Source organism: Chiloscyllium plagiosum, chromosome 7 (assembly GCF_004010195.1).
Source record: "Chiloscyllium plagiosum isolate BGI_BamShark_2017 chromosome 7, ASM401019v2, whole genome shotgun sequence".
NCBI lineage: Eukaryota > Metazoa > Chordata > Chondrichthyes > Orectolobiformes > Hemiscylliidae > Chiloscyllium > Chiloscyllium plagiosum.
The window spans coordinates 116,915,160-116,940,256 of NC_057716.1; the positions used below are offsets into that span (position 1 = coordinate 116,915,160).

General features: G+C 42.9%; 1 protein-coding gene across 9 annotated transcripts in view; it reads right to left on the reverse strand.

Annotated features, from left to right (window-relative positions):
- Positions 1-25,097, reverse strand: part of dgkh (diacylglycerol kinase, eta) — a 566,607-nt gene that overhangs the window by 98,868 nt on the left and 442,642 nt on the right. For all 9 annotated transcript variants that reach the window (XM_043694440.1, XM_043694442.1, XM_043694441.1 and 6 more), the window contains 6 exons: positions 23,587-23,869; positions 15,422-15,559; positions 8,530-8,670; positions 7,955-8,072; positions 7,038-7,148; positions 1,240-1,336 (listed from right to left, as the gene is read on the reverse strand). In XM_043694440.1, the coding sequence (XP_043550375.1) occupies positions 1,240-1,336; positions 7,038-7,148; positions 7,955-8,072; positions 8,530-8,670; positions 15,422-15,559; positions 23,587-23,869 (888 nt within the window). The remainder of the gene's footprint in view (positions 1-1,239; positions 1,337-7,037; positions 7,149-7,954; positions 8,073-8,529; positions 8,671-15,421; positions 15,560-23,586; positions 23,870-25,097) is intronic.

Sequence of the window (25,097 nt, forward strand, 5' to 3'; positions counted from 1 at the left end):
GGTGTACAAAGCTAAAAATCGACTTTATACACCCCAGTCTAACACCGGCACCTCCAAATCATGACTACCATCGACACCACTAACTGCCGGCTTAAAGTGGAGAGGATCTCCAAGAAGATCGCACATATTTTTTACTTTGTAGATGACACCACTGCCAGCAAATTCCTTTCCAAGTCACTCACCATCCTGACTTTGAAATATACCACTATTACTTCAGTGTTGTTGGGTCAAAATCCTGGAACCCCCTCCTTAACATGGAACTACAAGGCGATGTTATCATTTATGAATTCATTTTGTGAGATCAGATGCCACTAGATCAGACTTATGCGCTCCAATGTTTCAAGAATATCACTCCTTTCTCAAGAGCAATTGGGGTTGGAAAATATTTTCTGAAACAGTCAATGACACCAACACCTGTGAACACACTTTTTAAAAATGCCTCTTGGAAGATTGTACAAACGATTTTACATTACATTATTACATTACAGTGTGGAAACAGGCCCTTCGGCCCAACAAGTCCACACCGACCCGCATTTACCGACATTTACCCCTTCACCTAACACTACGGGCAATTTAGCATGGCCAATTCACCTGACCTGCACATTTTTGGACTGTGGGAGGAAACCGGAGCACGCGGAGGAAACCCACGCAGACACGGGGAGAACGTGCAAACTCCACACAGTCAGTTGCCTGAGGCGGGAATTGAACCCGGGTCTCTGGCGCTGTGAGGCAGCAGTGCCACCGTGCCGCCCACGATGAAGCAGCAGCCGTGGTTTCAGGACTTGTTTTTGGGCCTGATGTCTGCAAAAAAATCTAACGCCAGTCAGATTCCATTTCAGAACCAGCTGGAGGGGTCCATCATAATTCTGAAAGAAACAGGAGCAATATGTCTCGCCATTAATATACCAACTTGGGGGGGGGGGGTATGCTTAAACCCCTGTGATATAGAGAAAGCACCTGAAAATGAAGGACAATAAAGGTGACAGTACCATTATACTTCAAACAAATTGCTATTGGAGGAACCCAACCACAGACATTGTCATACTGAGGTTTGAACAGTCCAACACAGTTAGTTGTTAAGAGAACTCTTTAGATCATATTCCCTGAATAACAGCACCCAGACATGGTTCCATTAATAAAGGGATTTAATGATGTTTTAATATGCATATATCATTTGCATTAATTGTGTCTTCTTGTCGTTTGACTGGTTTACCAACTGTGGAAGATACAAAGCATTACCTCAAGTTGCACCTTTTGTTCTAAGTTCTTATAGGTTCGCTGCAGTAACTCTTTGGTACCAAGCACACCATACCACATCATATTCTTCGTTCGGCTTCTAAACAAAGAAAATTAAGAGATTATTCAGTCAGGTACAAGGGTGTTTCACTAATATTTCATACTTCATTTTATGGCCATACATGAAACAAAATGTGCCTTTGTCACTGACTGACAACTGATCTCACACTGAAAAAGACTTTTTTTTTCTATCTTAATGCACGGATTCTGATTCTGTTGAGGTCTGCTGGCCAGTGAACAAACAGGACTTTATTTGTGGTTTGTAAATGATCTGATGGATCTGTCATTCTTCTCTACTGTGGAGAAAGTGACCAGAAACTTAAACAGACTAGCAATATGCAGGTAGTTCTTCTATTACGCAATGGTTGCATTCTTGTGTAACCCTGAATTATGGAAAAATCGCATTCTAGAAAAAGCACTTAAAGTGTTGGTGCTGTAATTGCACTGCAGCCAACACATGTTAAAAGCTCATGCTTTAGAAACAGTGTCCCCAATTTGTCAATTATGTTATAGCGAATTCGTGTAAAGTTCAGCTGTTATGTGTAAGTACTGTGGCTACAAGAGCAGATCAGATCCTGACTTCCCAAAGCCTACTCAGTTCCTCTGCAATTTCTTTGCTCCACTTTACTACTTCTCCATCCTCATTTTCCAACAGTCCAATATCTCCGCTTGCCTCTCTCTCACCATGTGCATTTCTAAAACAATTCCCGTAATTTTTTTATATTACTGGGCAGCTTACCATCATACTGCAATAAAGGAGAATTCCTTTTTTGCTTTTTTTTAGTTGTTCTCTGCTGGTTTTTAAAGGCTTCTTTATCCTTTGGTTTCCAACTGATCATCACCACATTGTATGCTTTTTCTTTTGCCTTTATGCTATCTCAGACTTCCTTTGTCAACCACATTTGCCTTGACCTTCCATTTGCCTGTTTTGTTTTCCTTGGGATGAATTTCTGTTGTCAAGATTAGAGTGGTACTGGGAAAGCACAGCAGGTCACGCAACATCCAAGGAGCAGGAAAATTGACATTTCGGGCAGGAGCCCTTCATCAGGAAACTGCCTGAATTAGATTAGATTAATTACAGTGTGGAAACAGGCCCTTCGGCCCAACAAGTCCACACCGACCTGCCAAAGCGTAATCCACCCAGATCCATTCTCCTACATTTACCCCTTCACCTAACACTACAGGCAATTTAGCATGGCCAATTCACCTAACCTGCACATTTTTGGATTGTGGGAGGAAACCGGAGCACCCAGAGGAAACCCACGCAGACACTGGGAGAATGTGCAAACTCCACACAGAGAGTCGCCTGAGGCGGGAATTGAACCCGGGTCTCAGGCGCTGTGAAGCAGCAGTGCTAACCACTGTGCCGCCCACTAACCCCCAGAAACACCTACAATTGCTGCTGCACCATCCTCGTTAGACTCACCTTCTGACCAACTCAGGCCAGCTCCTCCCTCATATCTTTTCCTACCCTTACTTAATTGTAATACCACTACATCTGATTCCAGCTTCTCCCTCTTAAACTCAGGATGAATAATAGTCATTTGCTTAGTGAGACCAATTGATGGTAAGAACATCAAGTGGTTCATGCCCCATTTGGGACATATATCCCTAAAACAAATGTGCCCCTTTATCAGAAATGGTATCTTCAGGTGCACAATGTGTCTGCCAAGGACTTGCTTGAAGCATCCAGTACCTACCTAACAATTGGCAATCAGCAGTAATTGGTGGCAAGGGAGTTGCCTCATTCATGATAAACAGATTGATGGTGATTTTGTTCTGAGGGACTGACAAAATTGCATCAGAATGTGGAGGTTTTCAATGTTGCTGTGGCTGATGTGTCTCTCAAATCCTCACTAATGTAAATATGGCACTGTTAATCCCAGACCAATAGGCTTGTATCACATGTCAATCACCTTCTCTACTCTATACCCACATGTCCTCGGTAACAAAGCTGGCACACAGCTTCAGCCACAGATATTTGTTTTCCTTTGAAGACAATGTTTCATTAGATACTGAGATCAACAATAGGTTGAAAGCATTTGAGATTATCTGGCACCTTTTATTTTATCAGGTCACCCCTCGAAGATAACCTTCCACAGTGCCTTCACTTGGGTCATTAGCAGTTTCCGATTGAAGCTGGTTACATACATCCATTCAAAATGAAACAGATCAATTTTGAGCACATCTTCCACCTCAAAATCCATGCTGTTGACTTGAAAATTCACTGGAACGCGTGCAGCCATGTTCAGCTTTTGCCTATCTGCTCGACTCATCTAAAGTGAGCATTTCAGTACCAGTTTTATAGTAGATGTCAAAGTCATATCCCTCTACTTGTACAAGAAGTCATTGTAAAAACAAACATGCATATGAACATATCAGATAGGGATGGGAGTAGATCACTTACCCCTTCAATTGTATTTTTAATCAGTAAAATATCTCTGAACTGCCTCCAATGCAGTTACAATAAAGAGACCAATACTGTACATAGTATTGCAGATGTGGTCTCATCATGGTCCTGGATATCTGAAGTAGGAGTTCCTACTTTTCTACTTAATTCCCCTTGCAATAAAGAACATTCTTTTACCTTTCCTCATTACCTGCTGTCCTGCACACTACCTTTTTGTGATTCATGCACTTGGACATCCAGATCCCTCTACACCTCATAGCTCTGCAACCTCCTACCATTTCAACAGTATGCTTTTTCATTCTTCCTGCTAACGTGATCAGTTTCACATTTTCCTGCTTTGTCAGATCTGTGCACATTCACTTAATTTATCTATATGCTCTTGCTTTATTCTTATGGCCTCTTCACAATTTACTTTTCTAGCCACCTTTTTCTCAGCAGCAAATTTGACAAACCCACATCTGATCCCTTCATCCAAATCATTTACATAGACAACTGAAGTCCCAGCACTGGTCCTTTGGGATCATCTCAGAAATGATTTGTTCCTTGCCTTGTTCCTGCTGCAGTTTCACTCTCCTGCCATGTAGCCGCTATATCTGAGGTAAGGCCAAGTGGCAATGCAGGGGTTCATACCAAACAGCTCTCAAGATCAGTTCTTATATTATATCTTTCTTCAGTTAATCTAGTCTGATCAGTTTGAACCCCCTCAGCTCCTCTTTCTTCTCTTTGCTTCTTCTCAATTTCACTATTAGTGATGCTTTCATTGTGCCATGATCAAACCTGGCCCATACTTTTGGCCATCCTTTGCAACTTATTTCGATCCTCTTCTGTTCCTTTGTAACATTCTCTTACCAAGGAACTGATCATTTCTTCTCACTTTCCTCTCTGATTTTAACTTGCATCATTTGATAACAGATTTCCAACCATTGCTCCATTTGGCTTTAGCTGCCATGATCCATCCATGTCAACAGTGACAAATTCTCCAAGCTCTCAGCTTCAGTAAAAGATTGAGTTACTGTGTATTTCTCGATACGCATGCCATTCAACACACACCACTTTGACACCATCTCTTCAATTATAGAGTCATAGAGTCATCGAGATGTACAGCATGGAAACAGACCCTTCGGTCCAACCCGTCCATGCCGACCTGATATCCCAACCCAATCTAGTCCCACCGGCCAGCACCTGACCCATATCCCTCCAAACCCCTCCTATTCATATACCATCCAGATGCCTTTTAAATGAAACATAGTCGAACTCTTCAACTCTTCAAAACTTGATAAAAACTCTCCTTGAAATTATTACTCCAATCTGTTATTTCTATCAATTCCTGTCCTCACATAGACATCGTTAGCCACTAAGGCTCTTATTCCTATTTATAACCCTTAAGTTGGCATTTCGTACTCGGTTCTCCTACACCACAACAGAGACAATGATTACTTCATTAATTTTACAGCACTTTGGGCCCCTGAAGTCATGAAAAGTGCTATAAAAATACAGGTTCTCTCTTTTCCAACAGTACTACTGTCTTACATTACCCAACCTTGCTGCCATAATACAATTATTTTCTTCTATTATTACCATTACATTGGGGTGTTTCCTCTTCTAGACCTTGTAATATAATTGGTGGACGAAATCTTATCAGGGCCTATAATCAGTTGTAAAGCAGAATCGTGTGACAAGTTCGATGAAGCCTATCTCAATATCAGGAACAACTCGCTGCATCTTACGTATATGTGGATTTCTTGTTAGGTAGCGGTGAGTTGTGAATTGCTTGAGATTACTGGCTGTTAACCGCCCTTTGACTCATTAAAATTAAATTGCCTATTTTACCAAGCTTGCCTTTCTCAGTGTGGAAATCTGAGCAGCTACATGAGCTTCCTGCTTGCTTTGAAGGAGCTCCAAATTGAACACGTGGAACCAACATCTCATGCGTGCTCCATGAGCACCAGCCACATGCTCTCCACATCCATGGACGCTGGCATCTGAAACTGCAGTAGGACTCTGTGCATTCAGGGACTCAGCCAGCTCGTGGACCAGACTAGATTGCATCCCGGGGCTCTTCCCTCACTGTCATAGTCTAAGCCTACCTGGATGCTAAGGGCATCCCTTCTTTGTATTGTCTTGCTTTACCTTCAGCCAGAGCTATCATGCTCGTATTACTTTCGTCTTGCCTTGCTATTCAGTGCAAATCCAGGAGGTTTATTGTGATTGACTGGCAAATAAGGGGAGATAACCTTCAATCAGGAGGTCTCTGCACATTAAGTCAAGGTCAACCTCTATTAGCAGTATTTGGAAGAAACTAGAGACAGAGAGGAGCAGGACTGTGGAAAGATTTGAAAACAAAGATCAAAATTTTACAATCAAGTCATTGCTTGACTAAAAGCCAATGTATGTTAGTTTGAACAGAGAGATGATTCATGTTGCAAATTAAGTCATGGACAGCAGAGTTTATGATGATGACAAGTTTACTGAGGGTAGATGTTGGGAGACTACCCACAAGCATGTTTGAACACTCAAAAGTTGAGCTTGCAAAGACATGGGTGAGAGTTTTAGCAGATGAGCCGAGCCAGTTTAGGGACAATGACACGTATGCAGCTTGATAAGAATGAGGAAGGACAGTTCACCATTATCCCACTCACGTAGTATGCTAGTAATGACTTCTACAAGAGCTGTTTTCTTACTTAGCGAGTTTTGAGAAGATTTATTTCATTACTGTGGAGATCTAACTGGATGATGTGTATATATCCTTCTTGTTACACCTTTTCTTCTGTCAAGCTCCCTACTTCCCCGAGGGAGGACAGATCGCGACACTTTATTAGATTACATTACAGTGTGGAAACAGGCCCTTCGGCCCAACAAGTCCACACCGACCCGCCGAAGCGAACCCACCCATACCCCTACATTTACCCCTTACCTAACACTACGGGCAATTTAGCATGGCCAATTCACCTGACCCTGCACATCTTTGGACTGTGGGAGGAAACCGGAGCACCCGGAGGAAACCCACGCAGACACAGTGCAAACTCCACACAGTCAGTCGCCTGAGGCGGGAATTGAACCCGGGTCTCAGGCGCTGTGAGGCAGCAGTGCTAACCACTGTGCCACCGTGCCGCCCACCAATGTGCTTACTCAGAACAAAGATCTTCAGTAGAACCTTCTTTGCTCACTAAGTTCCTCTATCTTCCAGCAATCTTCATGTTGCCAGTATCTGACCACAATTGTGTGCTTTTCTAATATAGCTCTGTGATATAGTGTGGTGTCCTGCATTACAAGCCATTGTTCTTTACTCAATATCCCAGTATTAATAAAAAGTTGAAAGCTATGTAGATACCTGCATTTCTCAGGATGCTCCTCACGTTTGTTGTTAAATTCCAAAGAGATTTTTGCATCTAATCCAATTCCAAAATAATTGTTCATAACACACTTTTCAGTATAACCTTCTCTGCAAATAGAAAGTAAAATAAATAAGCAAAAATTGCACTGTCACGATACGCTAACATATTCATCAGTAACAGCTTTGACAAAGCTGCTCCTTTAACAAGGTTATGTTGTCCTTGGATTTTTTCAGAGAGGTCGTAAAAGGCAGACTCCAAAAAGTCTAAGTTGAAGGGTTTTAGAGCCAATTTGATTATCGCTAACAGATAATACCTCAGGCAACAGGCTTTCAAGTTTTTGAAAAAAAAGCTTGGACAAGGAAAGACGAGTGGCCAGTTCTGCCAGCTCAGGTTTTCTCTGGTTTGATTCGGTTTTCTGCAGCAGTGTTGAAAGAAGCTGCTAGACGCAAAGAAGCAGGTCCAGGTTGGTACTCTCTCTCTGACATCTCTCCGTAAGACCCTGTGTTTGATTTTACCTTCTGTGCCAAGGGATGTTTATGGTGATTCTTACAAGTATGTGGAACAGCATCATTAAGTTGGTATACTCTGTCGGGTTTTCGGATAGATTGAGATATCTTGTATTCTTTTGCTTGTATTTCATTCGGTAATCTTGTATACAAGTTCTGTTTTGTTTAAAACTAAGTGGTTTGATCAGCAGCATCCCTCCTGGAATATCCACATTACACCTGCTTAAAACAACTAGCATTTTAGGGTCTGGGCTACGTTCTTGAAATGTCTTGAGGGGTTCTGGCCTGGTACATAACACAATATTATTCCAAAAAAGAACTGACAACTTTGAAAACAATAATTCAAATTGTAACTGTAGAAAAAGCAGTAATGAGGAACAGTTAGCATAATGAAGCGTGCTTCTTACAGTGAATCTGGGTCAGGGTCAATGAATGGCGTTGCTCCAAAAGGATCAATGTTTGCAAGTAACATTTTGCTGATGATTGAGCTTCCAGCAATGGAGGCAGCAAGTCCAGCTCGCAAACCTGCAGTAATACAAAAACATTCCTTTAGGTTGTAAATGAGGAAGAATCTATACAACTAAATTTTATCAGGCAAGCTTTCAAACACAGAACTTTGACTCGTGGTAGCACAGATCAAAGAAGAGGATACAGAGGTTAACAATCCTCATATACAGCTCTTTAAAGTAAAAAAAGTTGGCATGCTTACATTTACACCAGGTGTCTGGATATGACTTGCAGGCAAATCACCCAACTGTCTCCATTCTGTGAACAGTGACAAGAAGCCATATCCAAGGTTTAACCCGTATGCAGACGGAAGGTCATAAAACACTGAATCTCAACTTCTGTACCATGGGACTGACTCAATTATCCACTTATTGGAGGAAAACTGAAGCTGTTCTGGTACCACCAGAGTAATTAATTTACAACAGTATTATTTCCACCTTCTGGAATGTCTCTACTGTGTCAGAATGCTAAGTACCTGGGCAGATGATTCTGGTGTTCAGAACTGGAAGATTTTCTTTGCTCGCAGTCAATTGTGAGGTTGTGAATGGACCAGTGAATGAAGTGGTAGTGCGATGGATTCGTCTCTCTGGAGGGGATCTTTGAGCAGATTGCAGAGCTGAAACAACCAACAGAATACTGGGTTATTAGAATTATGAACTGTTGCTACTGAATATTACCAAACAATAAAAGCAACAAATGATTTTCAATCAACATGAAATAAATCAATAATCAGCAACCTATTAAATTACACTCTGTTTATTAGTTATTATTGCACTTTTATTATTACACTTTACACTAACCGCTGTAGTCCTTATAATGTAGGTTGACCCACAATATTGTTAAGAAGGAAATTCCATGATTTTGACCCAATGACAGTGAAGAAATGCTGATATGTTTCCAAGTCAGCATGGTAAGTGACTTGGTGGGGAACTGGCATGTGATGATTATTCCATGTTTCTGCTGCTCTTATCCTTCTTGATGGAAGTGGTTGTGGGTTTGGAAGCCGCTGTCTGAGAATTTTTGGTGTATTTCTGCAGTGGGGAAAGTAAGATGGTACACACTGCTACTGTTGAGTGGCAGTGATGGAGCACGTGGATGCTTGTGGATGCAGTACCAATCAAATGGGTTGCTTTGCTCTGGATGGTGTCAAGCTTCTTGAGTGATGTTGGAGCTGCTACAAACCAGGCAACTGGCGAGTATTCCACCACATTCCTGACTTGAGCTTTGAAGATGGTGGACAGACTTTGGAGAGTCTGCCACTGTATTCCTAGTCTCTGACCTTCTAGCTGCTGTATTTATATGGAAAGTCCAGTTGAGTTTCTGTGTCACTGGTAATCCCCCAGGATGTTGACTGTGGGGGATTCAGTAATGGCAACACCACTGAATGCCAAAGGGTGGTGGTTAGATTGTCTCTAATTGGAGATGGTCATTGCCTGGCATTTGCGTGGCCCAAACATTACTGGCCACTTGTCAGCCCAAGCCTGGAAATTGTCCAGATCTTGCTGCAATTAAACATGTGCTACTTCAGTATCTGAGGATTGTGAATGGTGCTGAACACTGTGCAATCATCAATGAACATCCCTACTTCATACCTTATGACTGAGGGAAGGTCATTGTGAAGCAGCTGAAAATGGTTGGGCCTAGGCCACTACCCTGAGGAAGTCCTGCAGAGATGTCCTAGAGCTGATATGACTGACCTCTAGCAACTACAACCATCTTCATATGTGCCAGGTATGGCTTCAACCAGCAGAGTGAGCCTCCGATACCCGTTGATTCCAGTTTTACTAAGGCTCCTTGATGCCACACTCGATCAAATGTGCTTTTTACATCAAGGGCTGTTACTGTCAACTCCCCTCTGGAATTCAGCTCTTTTGTCCATGTTTGAACCTAGACTGTAACAAGGTCAGGAGTGAGGTTGTCCTGGTGGAACCCAAACTTGGGTATCAGTGAGCAGGTGCTGCTTGATACCACTGTTGATGACACCTTCCATCAAAAGTAGACTGATGGGGCAGTAATTGGCCAGTTGGATTTCTCCCTTTTTTGCATACAGGACAGACCTGGGCAATTTCCCACATTGTAGGGTAGATGCCAGTGTTGTAACTATACTGGAACAGTTTAGTCAAGGGAGCGGCAAGTTCTGGAGCACAAACCTTCAGTACGACTGCTGGAATTCTATCAGGGCCCATAGTATGTAGAGGGACCAGAGTTGGCTGAAAACTGGTATCTATCGTGCTGGGGACCACTGGAGGAGGCCGAGATGTGGCACTTATGGCTGAAGATTGCTGTCAATGCTTAAGCCTTCCCTTTTGCACCGATGTGCTGAGCTCTTCCATCATTGAGGATGGGGATATTTGAAGAGACTCTTCCTCCAGTGAACTGTATACTTGTCCACCACCATTCACGACTGGATGTGGCCAAACTGCAGAGCTTAAATTTGTTGGTCTATCACGTGCTGCTTGTACCATTTTGCACAAAAGTAAACTTGTTTGGTAGCTTCACCAAGTTGACACCTTGTTTTTTGATGTGCTTGATGCTCCTGGCAAACCCTCCTGCATTCTTCATTGAACCAGGGTTGATCCCCTGGCTGGATGGTAATGGTTGAATGGGGAATATGATAAGCCATAAGATTGCAAATTATGTTGGAGTGCAATTCTGCTGCTGTTGCTGGCCCAGAGCACTTCATAGATATCTAGTCTTGCGTTGCTGGATCTGTTTGAACTATGTCACATTTAATATGGAGGGTATTGTCAATGAGAAGGCAGAACTTCCACTCCACAAGGACTGAGGTGGTCACTCTTACTGATACTGTCATGGACAGATGCACCAGCAACAGCAGATTAGTGGGGATGAGATCAAGTATGTTTTTCCCACTTGTTGGTTCCCTTACACCTGCTGCAGATCCAGTCTAGCACTGTCCTTTAGGACCTAACCAGCTCGATCAGTAACGCTGCTGCTAAGCCACTCTTGGTGCTGGATATTGAAGTCTCCCACCCAGAGTGCATTTTGTACCTTTCAGTATTCCTCAAAGTGTTGTTCAACATAGAGGAGTACTGATTTATCTGCGGAGGGAGGATGGTATGTGGTTATCTGCAGGAAGTTTCCTTGCCTATGTTTAACCCGAAACCATGAGACTTCATGCGGTCTAGAGTCAATGTTGAAGACATCCGGGACAACTCCTTCCTGATTGTATTTCACTGTGCCATCACCTCTGCTGGTCTGTCCTACCGGTGGTACAGGTCAGGAATGGTGATGGCATTGTCTGTAACATTGTGTGTAAAGTATGATTCCATGAATACAATCACGTCATGGCTGTTGCTTGCCTATTTGGCACGAGCCCCAAAGGTTAGTCAGGAGGACCTTGCAGGGTTGTCAGGGCTGTTGCAGCAATTGTCTTTTCCGGTACCTAGGTTGATGCCAGGTGATCCATGTGGTTCCTTGATTTGTTGGAATTTTGTGGCAATCGATATAACTGAGTGGCTTATGTTACGAAGTTGAAAGCATGTATGGTCACTTGAAGATAGAAAGTGCTTTTCTGAATTTAAAGTACAGCCACAGTTGCCAGCTAAAGGTCAGGCTGTTCCAAATAGAGTCATAGAGTCAAAGAGATATACAACACGGAAACAGACCCTTCGGTCCAACTAGTCCATGTGACCAGATATCCCAACCCAATCTAGTCCCACCTGTCAGCACCTGGCCCATATACCTCCAAACCCTTCCTATTCATATACCCATCCAAAATGTAGCAATTAGCTGTTAAATGGATACCTAAATTTAACTAATTAGTTTAAATTATGCCCAGTATACCAGAAGCCAAAGGTACTTGAATTTTATTGTTTTTACATCTGGAAACCAATCAAATTATAAGAAACTAATGTGTCACGGGGGGTATATGGTTAGATTAGATTACTTACAGTGTGGAAACAGGTCCTTCGGCCCAACAAGTCAACACCGACCCGCCGAAGCGCAACCCACCCATACCCCTATATTTACCCCTTCACCTAACACTACGGGCAATTTAGCATGGCCAATTCACCTGACCTGCACATCTTTGGACTGTGGGAGGAAACCGGAGCACCCGGAGGAAACGCGGCATTTTGAAAATTAGAGGAAGATCAACTGCCATTGATCAGGGCCGGACAGCAATTGCCCAGCGAAGAAATTAGAAAACACTCTCTATCAAAGGTTCCTTTTCGTGTGAAACACACTGCAGTAAAAAAGAAAGACAACCCAGAGAGATCAGCAGCTGGAAGAGTGAAAACTCCAAAGAAGACAGAGACTGTGTGGTCTCGAGATTAAGTTAATGTAATGTTTCCTAAGTGTATTAGTGGAACAGCATATTATTTTAGAGTTAGGATCAGATAGTAAGTAGTTAAGAAAAGGGGGGGCTTGAATTTGTGAATAGTTTTTGTTTAATGTTCACTATTAGAGTTAGAAAAAAAAGGTTTTTTTCTTTAAATAGTAGAATTTAGGAGTTCTCTGTCACTCACTTACATTTTAACAGATTACGAGGCGAAGTGAACTTTTCTAGTTGTTTGTTTTTAGATTAGATCCCCTACAGTGTGGAAACAGGCCCTTCGGCCCAACAAGTCCACACCGACCCTCCGAAGAGTAACCCACCCAGACCCATTTCCCTCTGACTAATGCACCTACAACTATGAGCATTTTAGCATGGCCAATTCACCTGACCTGCACATTTTTGGGCTGTGGGAGGAAATTCATGGAGACACGGGGAGAATGTGCAAACTCCACAGACAGTCGCCCGAAGCTGGAATCAAACCTGGTTCCCTGGCGTTGTGAGGCAGCAGTGCTAATCATTGAGCCAACCTGCTGCCCCTAACTAACAGGGGTTCGTCCTCCGTATCGTTACACTTGCTAGACCATTACAGAGGACAGTTGAGAGTCAACCACATTTGTGTGTGTCTGGAATCACATGTAGGCCAGACCAGGTGAGGATGACACATTTCCGAACTAGCTGAGTTTTTTTTTGATAATCAACAATGGCTGCATGGTCATCAGTTGATTGTTAATCGCTGATTTTGTTTTACTGAATTCAAATTCCACCATCTGCCATGGGATTTGAACCCACGTCCCTAGGACATTAGCTGAGTTTCTGGAATAATAGTCCAGCAATAATACCACTAGGTCATGGCCATCACCTTGTGCTGGCTGTGTAAAGCAGTGTTGAAAAGTGTGGTGCCGGAAAAGCACAGTAGGTCAGGCAGCATCCAAGGAGCAGGAGAATCGACGTTTTGGGCATAAGGTGATGAAGGGCTTATGCCTGAAACGTCGATTCTCCTGCTCCTCGGTTGATGCCTGACCTGCTGTGCTTTTTCAGCGCCAAACCTTTCGACTCTGAACTCCAGCATCTACGGTCCTCACTTTCTCAGTGCCTTAATTCCAAAACTTAACCTGAACTTGCTCAGCTAGACCAAGCTATACTTTAATGCAAGAGTAAAATCATTCAAGGTATTTTTATGCCACTCAGGAGATTCCCAAAAGGGCACACAGACAAGTGCCTCCAAACAACACATGCAGGGAAAATAAAAGGTGTAGGGAAATAGTGATTATTTGCCATGAATATCAAGCCAAGATTGTACCAAATTTAGCTTGAATTATGGAGGAATAGAAATGAAATGCAGAAAAAATTATGCTAAACTTGCTAAAACAACGTGGTTAGACCACAATAACATACTACGACCAGTTCTGGTCTCCATATTATATGTTGTAACAACCTGAATGAGGGCCTCTAAGTCAGCACATGGCAACAACTCAGATTCTAAGATATGGCCAATAAAGCAAATTTCCTGTGAAGTGGTAATTGTACAGGAGTAGGAGAAGGCATACTGAGGAAAATGGATAACGTCCGAGAGCAGGGAGCTAGTATAGGTTCATAGAGACTTGGAGTTTGAGAACCTTCTAGACCTAGAAAGGAGACTTGGAGAGGTTAGAGTGGAGAGGAGTCCACGATAGAGATGTAGGCCCTAGGAAAGGTACAATAAAGAGAAGTCTGAAGCTTCAAGAAACGCTGAAATGGCTACGCATTTTTACTCCAGAAAAAATAAAGTGGAGAATGATATAAGGGAATTTTTTAGTTCAGATTTGGAAGGTATTTTCAAAAGCGAATAAGTTCAAAATTTAGGGCCATCAAACTGAAGTCACTACTGACTCCCATAGGACAATCAGGGGAAACTACTAATCTCAAGGCAGAAGAGCAATGAGACATGGAGGCTGCAGACACTGCAGCAAGACAGCGAGATACTAACGGAGTCGTACAATCCCTTCAGTGTGGAAAAAGACCACTCAGCCGGAGTTTGGACTGACTGTCCAAAAAGCATCCCACCAAGACCCAGCCGAGAGCTTATACCAATAACCCCAATGGCTTAGTCACGTACACAACAGGGCAATTTACCATAGCCAGTTCACTGAACCCGCACATCTTTGGGCCGAGGGAAGAAATGGGAGCATCTGGGAGGAAACCCACACAGACACGGGAGAATGTGAAAATTCCATACAATCAACCATTCAAGACTGGAATCGAACCCGGGTCCCTGGCGCTGTGAGGTAGCAGTGCTAACCAGAGCGCTACCGTGCTATGCAGGGCAACAGTTAGAGACTGCAGGGGACAGCTCAGCGACTGCAGGGGTCAGCTCAAATACTGCAGGGGACAGCTCAGACACATGCAGGGGACAACTCAGCGACTGCAGGGGACAGCTCAGCTGCTGCAGGGGACAGCTCAGCTGCTGCAGGGGACAGCTCAGCTACTGCAGGGGACAGCTCAGACACATGCAAGCGACAACTCAGATACCGCAGGGGACAGCTCAGACACATGCAGGGGACAACTCAGATACTGCAGGGGACAGCTCAGATATTGCAGGGAAACTGCTAGATACTGCAGGGGTCAGCTCAGATACTGCAGGGGTCAGCTCAGATACATGCAGGGGACAACTCAGCTACTGCAGGGGACAACTCAGCTACTGCAGGGGACAACTCAGATACTGCAGGGAAACTGCTAGATACTGCAGGGGTCAGCTCAGATGCTGCAGGGAAACTGCTAGATCCTGCAGGGGTCAGCTCAGATGCTGCAGGGAAACTGATAGATACTGCAGGGGACAGCTCAGATACTGCAGGGGACAGCTCAGACTTTGTATTTTTTTTTGATCATGTGTCCACACACATTGCACACTACAAACTGATGCTGGATGACCAGGGCTGCCCAATAACCAGTGATCAGTGGTGTTAAACCCATGAGATTTTACCTGAATTCAGTTTCTCTGTGAGAAAAGCTCTGAAACAGCTATAACAATCAACTCAAGGTGGATGAGCTCCTCATCCAAGAAGGAACCTGGGCAGAGAAGAACAAATCATACCTGCTTGCACGTCAGGTTCTTTGGTCTCATCCTCCTCCTTCTCCTCCTCCTCCTCCTCTTCCTTCAAGTGTTCCACAATTTCCTTTTTCAGCTCCACTTCAACTTGCTCTTGAGTGTGTGCATTCTGTTCATCCACAACTACAAAGAAGAACCATCAATAAACACATAAACAGGAACACAGACAGTACTGACAGTAAGTACAAGCAGTGAATGCTGTCAGAAAGCAGCTTATATGACCATTAGATCAGAGTGAAGCAATGAACTACAGGCCCGGTTATGACTTTTATTCTCAAAGTACTTAAAACGTCGCATCAGGCCATTCAGCCCAACAGGTCCATGTTAGTGTCTAAGCTTGACACAAACCATGTTACTTAATTGCATCTTTTTACCATTTATTTTCACCCTTTTATATTCATGCGTTTATCAGCTTCACCTGAAATACATTTTCGCTATTTGTCTCACCCATTCAGCGTGGTATCATATATCTCATTCCAACAATTCGCAGGTCAAGTTTCTTCTGAACTTCTCAATTAGAGTCAGAGTTGTACAGAATGGAAACAGACCCTTCAGTCCAACTCGTCCATGCCAACCAGATATCCTAAATTAATCTATGCCTTTTAAATGTTGTAATTGTACTAGCCTCCAACATTTCCTTTGGCAGTTCATTCCATACACACACCACCTGCATGAAAAAGTTGTCCTTTAGGTCCCTTTTAAATCTTTCCCATCTCACCTTAAACCTATGCCCTCTAGTTTTGAACTTGCCCATTAAGGAGAAATGACTTGGCTATTCACCCTAGCCATGCCCCTCGTTATTTTATAAACTTCTATAAGGTTACCCCTCATGCTCCAGGAAAAATAGCCCCGATCTATTCAGCCTCTCCCTATAGCTCAAACCCTCCAACTCTTTGAAGTTTCACAACTTCTTTCCTGTAGCAGGGAGATCAGAATTGCATGCAGTATTCCAAAAGTGGCCTAACCAATAACCTGTATAACTTATTAATAATTACCATATGTTTACTTCTCTAGTTTCAAACTTGTTCAGTAAATAGAAACAGCTTCTCCGTATTTACTGTATTAAATTCCTTCATAATTTTAAAAGCCTCTACCTACAGCATCCCTCAGCCTTTACATTCCTGGGAAAAAGAGCATAGACTCTTCTAAATTTTAGAATGACGGGCCATAACAAACAGTAAGTTTGAGGAGTGGAGTTATATTTGCACAACTGGTAATTATTTGTAACATCAGAGCTCGAGGATAGTGAAAACTCACAAAGCTTCTCACTGGGAATAAAATGGCAGTGGTTTTGGTACAGTGTGCTCTCAGGCTGATGATCTAGTCTTGATATCGTGTGGGGAGACATCTGGTAAAAGAGGAAGCAATACAACAAAGTTTCTCAATATTGTACCACAAGATAAATCCAAATGAGGAAGCCATTTGGTCCATGTCAGCTCATCTTTTTCACCGAACCCACAAGTTTGTGCCTCGCAAACTTGGCTGTGCACAAGAAAAAGGTAAAAGATTGGAATTGAGAAAGGTTTGTCTGTTTTGAGGCCCATGCAGTTTTCTATCAGCAGTTCACTCCGATGAACGTTGCTGTCCTTTGTGCAGTTTCCCAGTGTCCCCCAACTATCACCAACTCATGTACACCCTCAAAGGGCACAATCTGTACTCAGTGTTTGAGTTCTGACCGGTATTTCTGAACAGCTCTATCTATAGCTGCAGACATCTATATTTTATCATTCGTGCATCCTCTTCTCATCACTCAGCTGCTGAAATGCTTCAGTGGCTTCGAACTCCAATAATAGCCCCAATGTGAGACATTGTAAGAACAAGAGCAGAAATGCACGGAGGTGGAGTCAGGATAAACTCAAGGTGCTCAGAGCTCATTCCCCTCACACATCCAGTGCAGGAGCTGCGATTCACAATTGCGAAATGTCTGAGATGTACAGTTGTTACAAAATACCATTCAGCCAAATCTCCACACACTCAAGAGCCTCAGAAATTTACAACAACCATCAACTTATTCCAAAGCATTACCGGCAACATGGTGCCATTGTTCAATCTACATTAAATAACTGCACAAAACTAATGGTGAAGGAATTCTTCATTCAAGGAAACAATTCTAGTTCTTTCTCTATGAACAATTGGCAGCATTACAACAAATATAGGAAGTCATACATCAACAGAATTTCTAACTGCCTGGGCCACAGCAGGTTTGATCCATTTAGACCTATATTTCACATGGCACATTATTGCAGAAAAGTCTCCATTAACTCAATATTTAATGTGTCTTCAAATTTGACAGTTCCAGGATGGTGACAAGTGGATGACAAAACATTTCTGTTGCAAAGGCAGTCCTTACTTTCTTCCATTCACAGGAACTCTTCTTCCTAATCTAAACCTGGGACTGTTAAAGGCCAGTCCAGAGGGATTCCTAAATAAGCAACTTGCTTGCAGCAAGTGAAATAGCAGCTGGCAGCAAATTATTGTGGGAAAAGAATTCAGGACAAACAGTCTTCACAAAGAAGTTATGGCACCAAAACAAGTGGATTGGCCCAGCTGGTCGATGCCACTGGTTAGGTAAGAACACACAAGAATAACTGCAGGAGCACGTCTATTCAGCCCCTCAAGCCTGGTCTGTCATTCAGTAAGGTCTTGGATGATATGATTATGACGTCCACTCCACATTCCTGTCATCGTGCTCACCACCTGCGCACCCCCCCCCCAACTCACAAGAATCCTTGGCTTCCTACTCTTTAGGAGAGAGAAACCCACAGACTAATAACCCTCTGAGAGAAATGAGCTCTTCTGTTTTAACTAATGTCAGAACCTGTTTCAATAAGGTCACAACTCATTCTTATAAATTTTAGTGGGTATAGACTTAACTGGTTCAACGTTTTTTTCATAAGATGACATTATTTCATCTACAATCATTCAACTGGACTTTCTCTGAGCTCCTTCTGATATCATTATATTTATTCCAAGGTAAGTATGGATCTCACCAAGGCCCCGTGCAACTGTGGCACCATTTTCCTACTTTTAAACCATCCTCCTTGTAATAAAGGCCAACATTACATTTGCATTCCTAATCACTCTATCTGAATACTAACTCTGCACATCACGTACCAGCAGACCCAGCTTCCTCTGAACCACAGAGTTCTGCAATGGCACTCCATTTAAATAATATGCCGCATTTCTGTTCTTCCTGCCAAAGTGGACAAGTTCACATTTTCCTATATTATGCTATGTCTGCCAGATTTTTGCTCATTTGTTGAAACTGACTACATCCCTTTGCAAACTTGTACAACTTATCTTCCCATCTGTCTCTATGTCATCAGCAGTCAGCAGCTGCACATTCAGTTCCATTACCTATGAAGCACTTCCCAGCAGATCTAATTTGAGCAAGTATCATCCCATTCTTCTTGCTCTTAAGCACATTTGGTGTATAATTTTCCTTTCAATTCATCTATGCCATTCAAAAGTCATAACACCCTCTGGGTGAAGAACTTTCATCCGATTTCCTTACTGAATTAATTTTCTGTTCATGACCTCTAGGTTTCAACCTGCCTTAAGCGGGACTATCTTCCCAAGGTCAGAGTCAATAAAATGTCGAGCTGGAAAAAGCACAGCAGGTCAAGCAGCATCAGAGGAGCAGGGGAGTCGACGTTATGGGCAGGACCCTTCATCAGGACTGGGGAGGCGGAAAGGGGCTGAGAAATAAATAGAGGGAGAGGGTGGGGCTGGGGGAAGGGTAGGAGGGATGGTGATTGGTGGATGCAGGTAGGAGATGATTGAGATTGGTCAGTGGGAAGGAAGATGGACAGGTTAAGTCAGCTCTAGGGGGCAGGGTGGAGAAGGAGGTCTGGACCTGGGATGAGGTGGGAGTGAGGAGGTTTGGAAGCTGGTGAATTATATGTTGAGGCCATAAGGTTGTAAGCTACCGAGGTGGACGATGAGGTGTTCTTCCTCCAGTTTGCTTGTGACTCTCCTGCTCCTCTGATGCTGCTTGACCTGCTGTGCTTGTTCCAGCTCCACATTTTATTGAATCTGACTTTCCAGCGTCTGCAATCCTCACTATCTCCAAGCTCTTCCTAATGTCAGCTCTGTTCATTGAATCTGACTTTCCAGCATCTGCAATCCTCACTATCTCCAAGCTCTTCCTAATGTCAGCTCTGTTCATCACTCTTATAATTTGGAGCACCTATCTTCTCTGGAAAAATGTCACAGCCACTTCAATCTCTCCTGATAGTAATAACCTTTCAGTCTGATATCATCTTTGTAATTCTTTATTTTACTTTCACCAGGACTTCTCTATGCTTGATGTAAAACAGAAATCCAAACAGTGTGGTTTTGCAAAGGTTCGAAACAAGTTGAATATAGAATATATTCGTGGGCGGCACGGTGGCACAGTGGTTAGCACTGCTGCCTTTCACCAGGGCTTCTCTATGCTTGATGTAAAACAGAAATCCAAACAGTGTGGTTTTGCAAAGGTTCGAAACAAGTTGAATATAGAATATCTCTACCTTTCAACTTTATCTGCCTGGAAGTGAATCCAGATTGGTTTGTATTTTCTCTTGAAATACAAGTACAAAAATGCCAAACTAGTAGCATGGAGTCAAAGAGCATGGGAAAAAGCGGCATACTGTATAAAAGCTATATTGCAAGCCCGTGAAAGAAATACATTAAATTTCCTAAAATGAAGTCTACATGCTGGGGAATGGAGAGCTCAGGGGGGATGCTGCAGAAATGACAACATTGTGAAGACAGCTCCTCATATTCTTCGGGAGGTTATTTGCTTTATTTGGGAATATATGATGCTGCTCAGGTTGACTCCTGAAGTGGAACTGGATTCCCTGCATTATTGTACAGCCATTTCTGACAGCAACCTGAATTTAGCACCTCAATGTGTTCCTGAAAAATAGTGTGCTGAATGGTAACGTACAATAATAAACATTCCTCATCTACCATTGTAATATGAATAACTCCATGACTGCTTTAAACCTAGTGGGTCCTAAAACCTCCCCCTAACTCATTGCACTTAATGTCCACTTGCCCCCTTCAACCCTGTTCAACATTCCCTCTCGGGCCCTCTCCCTTGCCCTCTGCTCCACCTCTGTGACCAGCCCATTCACCTCTTCTCTCTCCCAATCCACCCCCTTGGCCCCAATTTGTCCACCCTCCTGCTCACCCCTCCCACCTCTAACTCTCACCCCTTAACTCCTCTCTCCCTCCCTGGTCCTTCTGGGCAAATAATTGGTAAATCAAGTTTGATGCAGCTAAGTATGTGGTGGTACATATTGGGTAGGGGGATCACATTACTTGAAGGTGAGAGTTTCAGTGGTTCGGGAGACTGACGGATCTTGAAATCAATCACTAAAGGTTGTGTCACAATTTACTAAGGCCATAAAACAACAAACCAATCACCAGGCATTATGGTGACAGGGATAAACTGACGTGTACCGAACTATGTGTGGTTCACGTTGCCCTATTATACAGAGGCTCTGGAGAGTGCAGAGTAGACTTACAGGTTGGATGCCAGAAATGGGTGATTTACAAATCAAGGAAGGATTGACAAGGTGGGTCTCTTTCCTCTGGAAAAACTTTGATTCATCGGTATCGTAGCAGGTTTTGAAATTATAGAAGATTTTGATTGAGTAGATTTAGAAAGAATGTTTCTTCTTCTGAGGAAGAGCATTGAAGCCATCAATATAAAATAAGCATCAAGAAATTCTCCAAGGAATTCAGAAGAAACTTCTTTCCCAAAGAATGTTATTGCAGAACTTAGCATCACAGCAAGTGGTTGAATAACATTTTTGTATTTAAGGAGAAGCTAAACAAGCATAAGGGAGAATTGAAGAGAGAGCTATGATGGTAAACTTAATAAAGAAAGACAGTAGGAGTCTATACACAGATATGGACTAATTGGGTTGAATGGCCTGTTTCTGTGTTGTACGTATTATGTAATCATGTTTTAAGTATGGTGGGAGTTTTGCCTCTGTGACCCTTTCAAGTAGTGAGGGAGAAACATACTTGTGTCTTTTTTTCTATTAGCTTATGTAGACTCACTGAGGAAGAAAGTGTCATGTGCTGTATATTAAAAAAACATTCTCTCCCAACTGAACATCACCACTCTTCTGCGTGGAAAGAAATTGTCAACTCCCTTTAATCTTTTTTTCCCAATTGATCAATCGACATAGTAACCTCTTTGCCATGGGAATAAGATCCTTACAGTCTACCCTAGATCCCCTCAATATTTTACACACCTCAAAAACTCTCCGTTGTCTCTGTTCCAAAGACTCCAACCTTTCCTTATAGCTAAAATCCTGCATTTCTGGCAGCCACCTTGATATCTGCCCTGTATCCTCTCTTGTACCAATGTACGTCCTGTAACACAGTTACTAGAACAGTTTATAATACTACTATCATGGTCAAAACTGGTATTCCAACTCCAGCATAACCAAAAGAGAAAATGCTGGAAAATCTCAGCAGGTCCGGCAGTATCTGTAAGGAGAGAAAAGAGCTGACGTTTCGAGTCTAACGGACCCTTAGTCAAAGCTCAGCAGCAGCATAATCTCCCTGCTCTTATATTCTAATCTTTAACCAATAAAGTATCTGGATGTTTACTGAACCACCTTAATGATTTATCAAGCTACCATCGGGAATCTATGGATGCACACTTGCAAGTCCCTCTGTTCCTCCATGTCTCAGCAATCTACCATTTATTGAACAATTCCTTTAATTGCATGTTCTTCTTAAATAAACTGTAAATGCAACTTTTCTATCCACATGATATCCAATTGATAACACTCTGCAGTCAGTAATTTTCTTCCTCACTATTAACCATTTGCAAAGTCTTAATCACATTCCCTGCCTCTAAGTCCAACTTGTTCATATACACCACAAACAACAAAGGAGCCAGTACTGAACCCTCTGGAATCCCACTGTAAACAGTCTTCCAGCTATAAACACCTGTCGACGCCTTAATAGCCTGGAATACATTTAGTCCAAGCCTGGCAACATATCCATTTCCAAATATGCTAAACCTCTCAATATTTCGTCTTCTGCTATTTTTATCCCATCTACTATTTCACCTCCTTCTCCTCAGTTTTTCAAGACAGAGATCAATACATTTCTAGATAGAATCCCTAGTGTGTGATAACAGGCCCTTCGGCTCAACAAGTCCACACTGACACTCCAAAGAGTAACCCACCTAGACCCATTCCCGGACCCTATATTTATCCCTGACTAATGCACCTAACCTGCACATCCTTGAACACTAAGGGCAATTTAGCATGGCCAATTCATCGAACCTGCACATCTTTGGATTGTGGGAGGAAACCGGAGCAGACGCAGGGTAAACATGCCAGGGTAAACACAGACAGTCGCCCGAGGCTGGAATCGAACCTGGTCCCTGGCGCTGAGGCAACAGTGCTAATCACTGAGCAACCATGCCACCCTACAGAGCCATCACGTCGCCCTATATATTAAAGACATCAAGGGATATAGGGATAGCATGAGAAATTTGCATTGACATTAGAATATCTGTCATGATCCAGCTGAACAATGAAGCAGGCTTGATGGTCCAAACGGATGACTTCTATTCCTATTTCCTATGTTCTGAACTGCAACGTCTTCATGGTTCCTTCATTCATGAAGGCAAACACTGAGTATTCATCGAGAACCATGCCCAATTCTTCTACCACTCCTATGTTACTCTTATGTTTTCTAACCAACCCTACAAATTCCTTCATTATCTGCATGCTTTTTATAAAACGTCTTTAGGGTTTATTTGACTTCACTAACCAATATTTTCTCATACCCTCTCTTTGCTTTCGTCTTAGATATTTTTAATCCTGCACATTTATTATTCTCCTCTCAGCTTTCTGCAATATTGTGATCTCTATTCATGTTTATTCCATAAAAGACACAAATCAAAAGTTAAGATAAAGCAAGTTGCATTGGCTGATGAAATAGCATTCACACTGAAGATATCTGAATATTGACTGTATCTGTCAGTCAACTTGACATTAATTAGTTCTTTGTTATTTCCAAAGACAAAGAAAACTCTTATTTCTGTAACTTGCAAAATATAACCTTGCTTTTGGATAAATGGACAGTAAACAAGTAACTGGAAAGCATGCAGGGGCTTCAGCAGGCTGTACCTTTCTCTGCTTGTTCGATGATCTGCCTCACTGCTTTCTTCAGACTATTTGCCCGAAGCATAAGCTGTTCCCTTGGTTTGTAGAACGTTTGCGTGGAAGACCTAGCTGAGATCATTTCCAGTGCTTGCTCCTTGCTCTCAGATGAGGACTCCTCACTAAATTCCTCTTCTTCTCCTTCCTCCTCTGCAATGGGCGGTGTCGTGCAGTGGTGGCTGGTCACGGTCTGCGATTCATCACTCAGAGCCTGCAGCAGCGAGTCCAGCTTCTCATTTAGCACTGAGCACTGGCGAGGGAATGCAATAAATGGTGTCAGGCTGTAATGACAGACTCTATAGTTTCAGGTTACTTTTACAGTAGCTGACTCCATGTATAAAGGCAGCAGCCACAAACCCCACCATGATTTTCGATAGCACCTTCAACATTGTATAATGCTCCTAGGTGTTTCTTGTCAGTGTCCCAACAACAAAGTGACAACAAGATGATGTGCTGAAGTGAGGCTTAAAGTTACCATTTTGCCTTTAATGACCCAAAGTTTTATTGTTTCTCCTAGGAGACTGTGAGGGACAAGGAAGGCATGGACCAAATGCTTATGATAAAGCTCCAGTATGGGATTAATAGTGAAACTGCTTTTTAACTTGCCCTTCACTTGCACAAAATCTGCACAATACCTTTTGGCTATTTCAACAGGAGCAGTGCTGAGCACAGTGCCCAAATTCCAGATGGGGCTGCATTCAAAATCTTGGGCTGAACAGTGTCACTACATCAATGAACAGTAGATTGAAAAGTCAGCCAGCCGGGAGGCTGATCGATTCCTACGGCTGTTTGTGGGCTACTGGCACAATCCAGACACACGTCCAATTACCTGGTTCTGACAGGGACTATGTGGTAAATGAAACCGGGCTCTTCTGAGCCTCTTACAGCCCTGAATTCATACCTGGTAGCTTCAGCCACTTCTGCCCTGATCAGATCTCTGTTAATACCGTAGTCAGGCCAGAATGAGTCAACAGAGCCCCAGTTGGAGATTGAAAGATGGACCCTCCTAGCTGTGGGTGGATGGCCCACTGCCGGCAATATTCATTTTGTTTATCCCATTTCTTAAGTAATCTCGTGATACCAAGTATCAGAAATGATTCCACTAAGAAATCACAGAGGACTATGGGCTAAGATAGCTGCTTATGAACATGATAACATAAATCAAACTGAAGTGCATTGCTGGATCAAAATTCTTCTGGCCCTTTTCTCTCTTTCCTGACTATAAAGAGGTATGAGGAGAAAGTGAGGTCTGCAGATGCTGGAGATCAGAGCTGAAAATGTGTTGCTGGAAAAGCGCAGCAGGTCAGGAAGCATCCAAGGAACAGGAGAATCGACGTTTCGGGCATAAGCCCTTCTTCAGGAATGAGGAAAGTTTGTCCAGCAGGCTAAGATAAAAGGTAGGGAGGAGGGACTTGGGGGAGGGGCGTCGGAAATGTGATAGGTGGAAAGAGGTCAAAGTGAGGGTGATAGGTCAGACT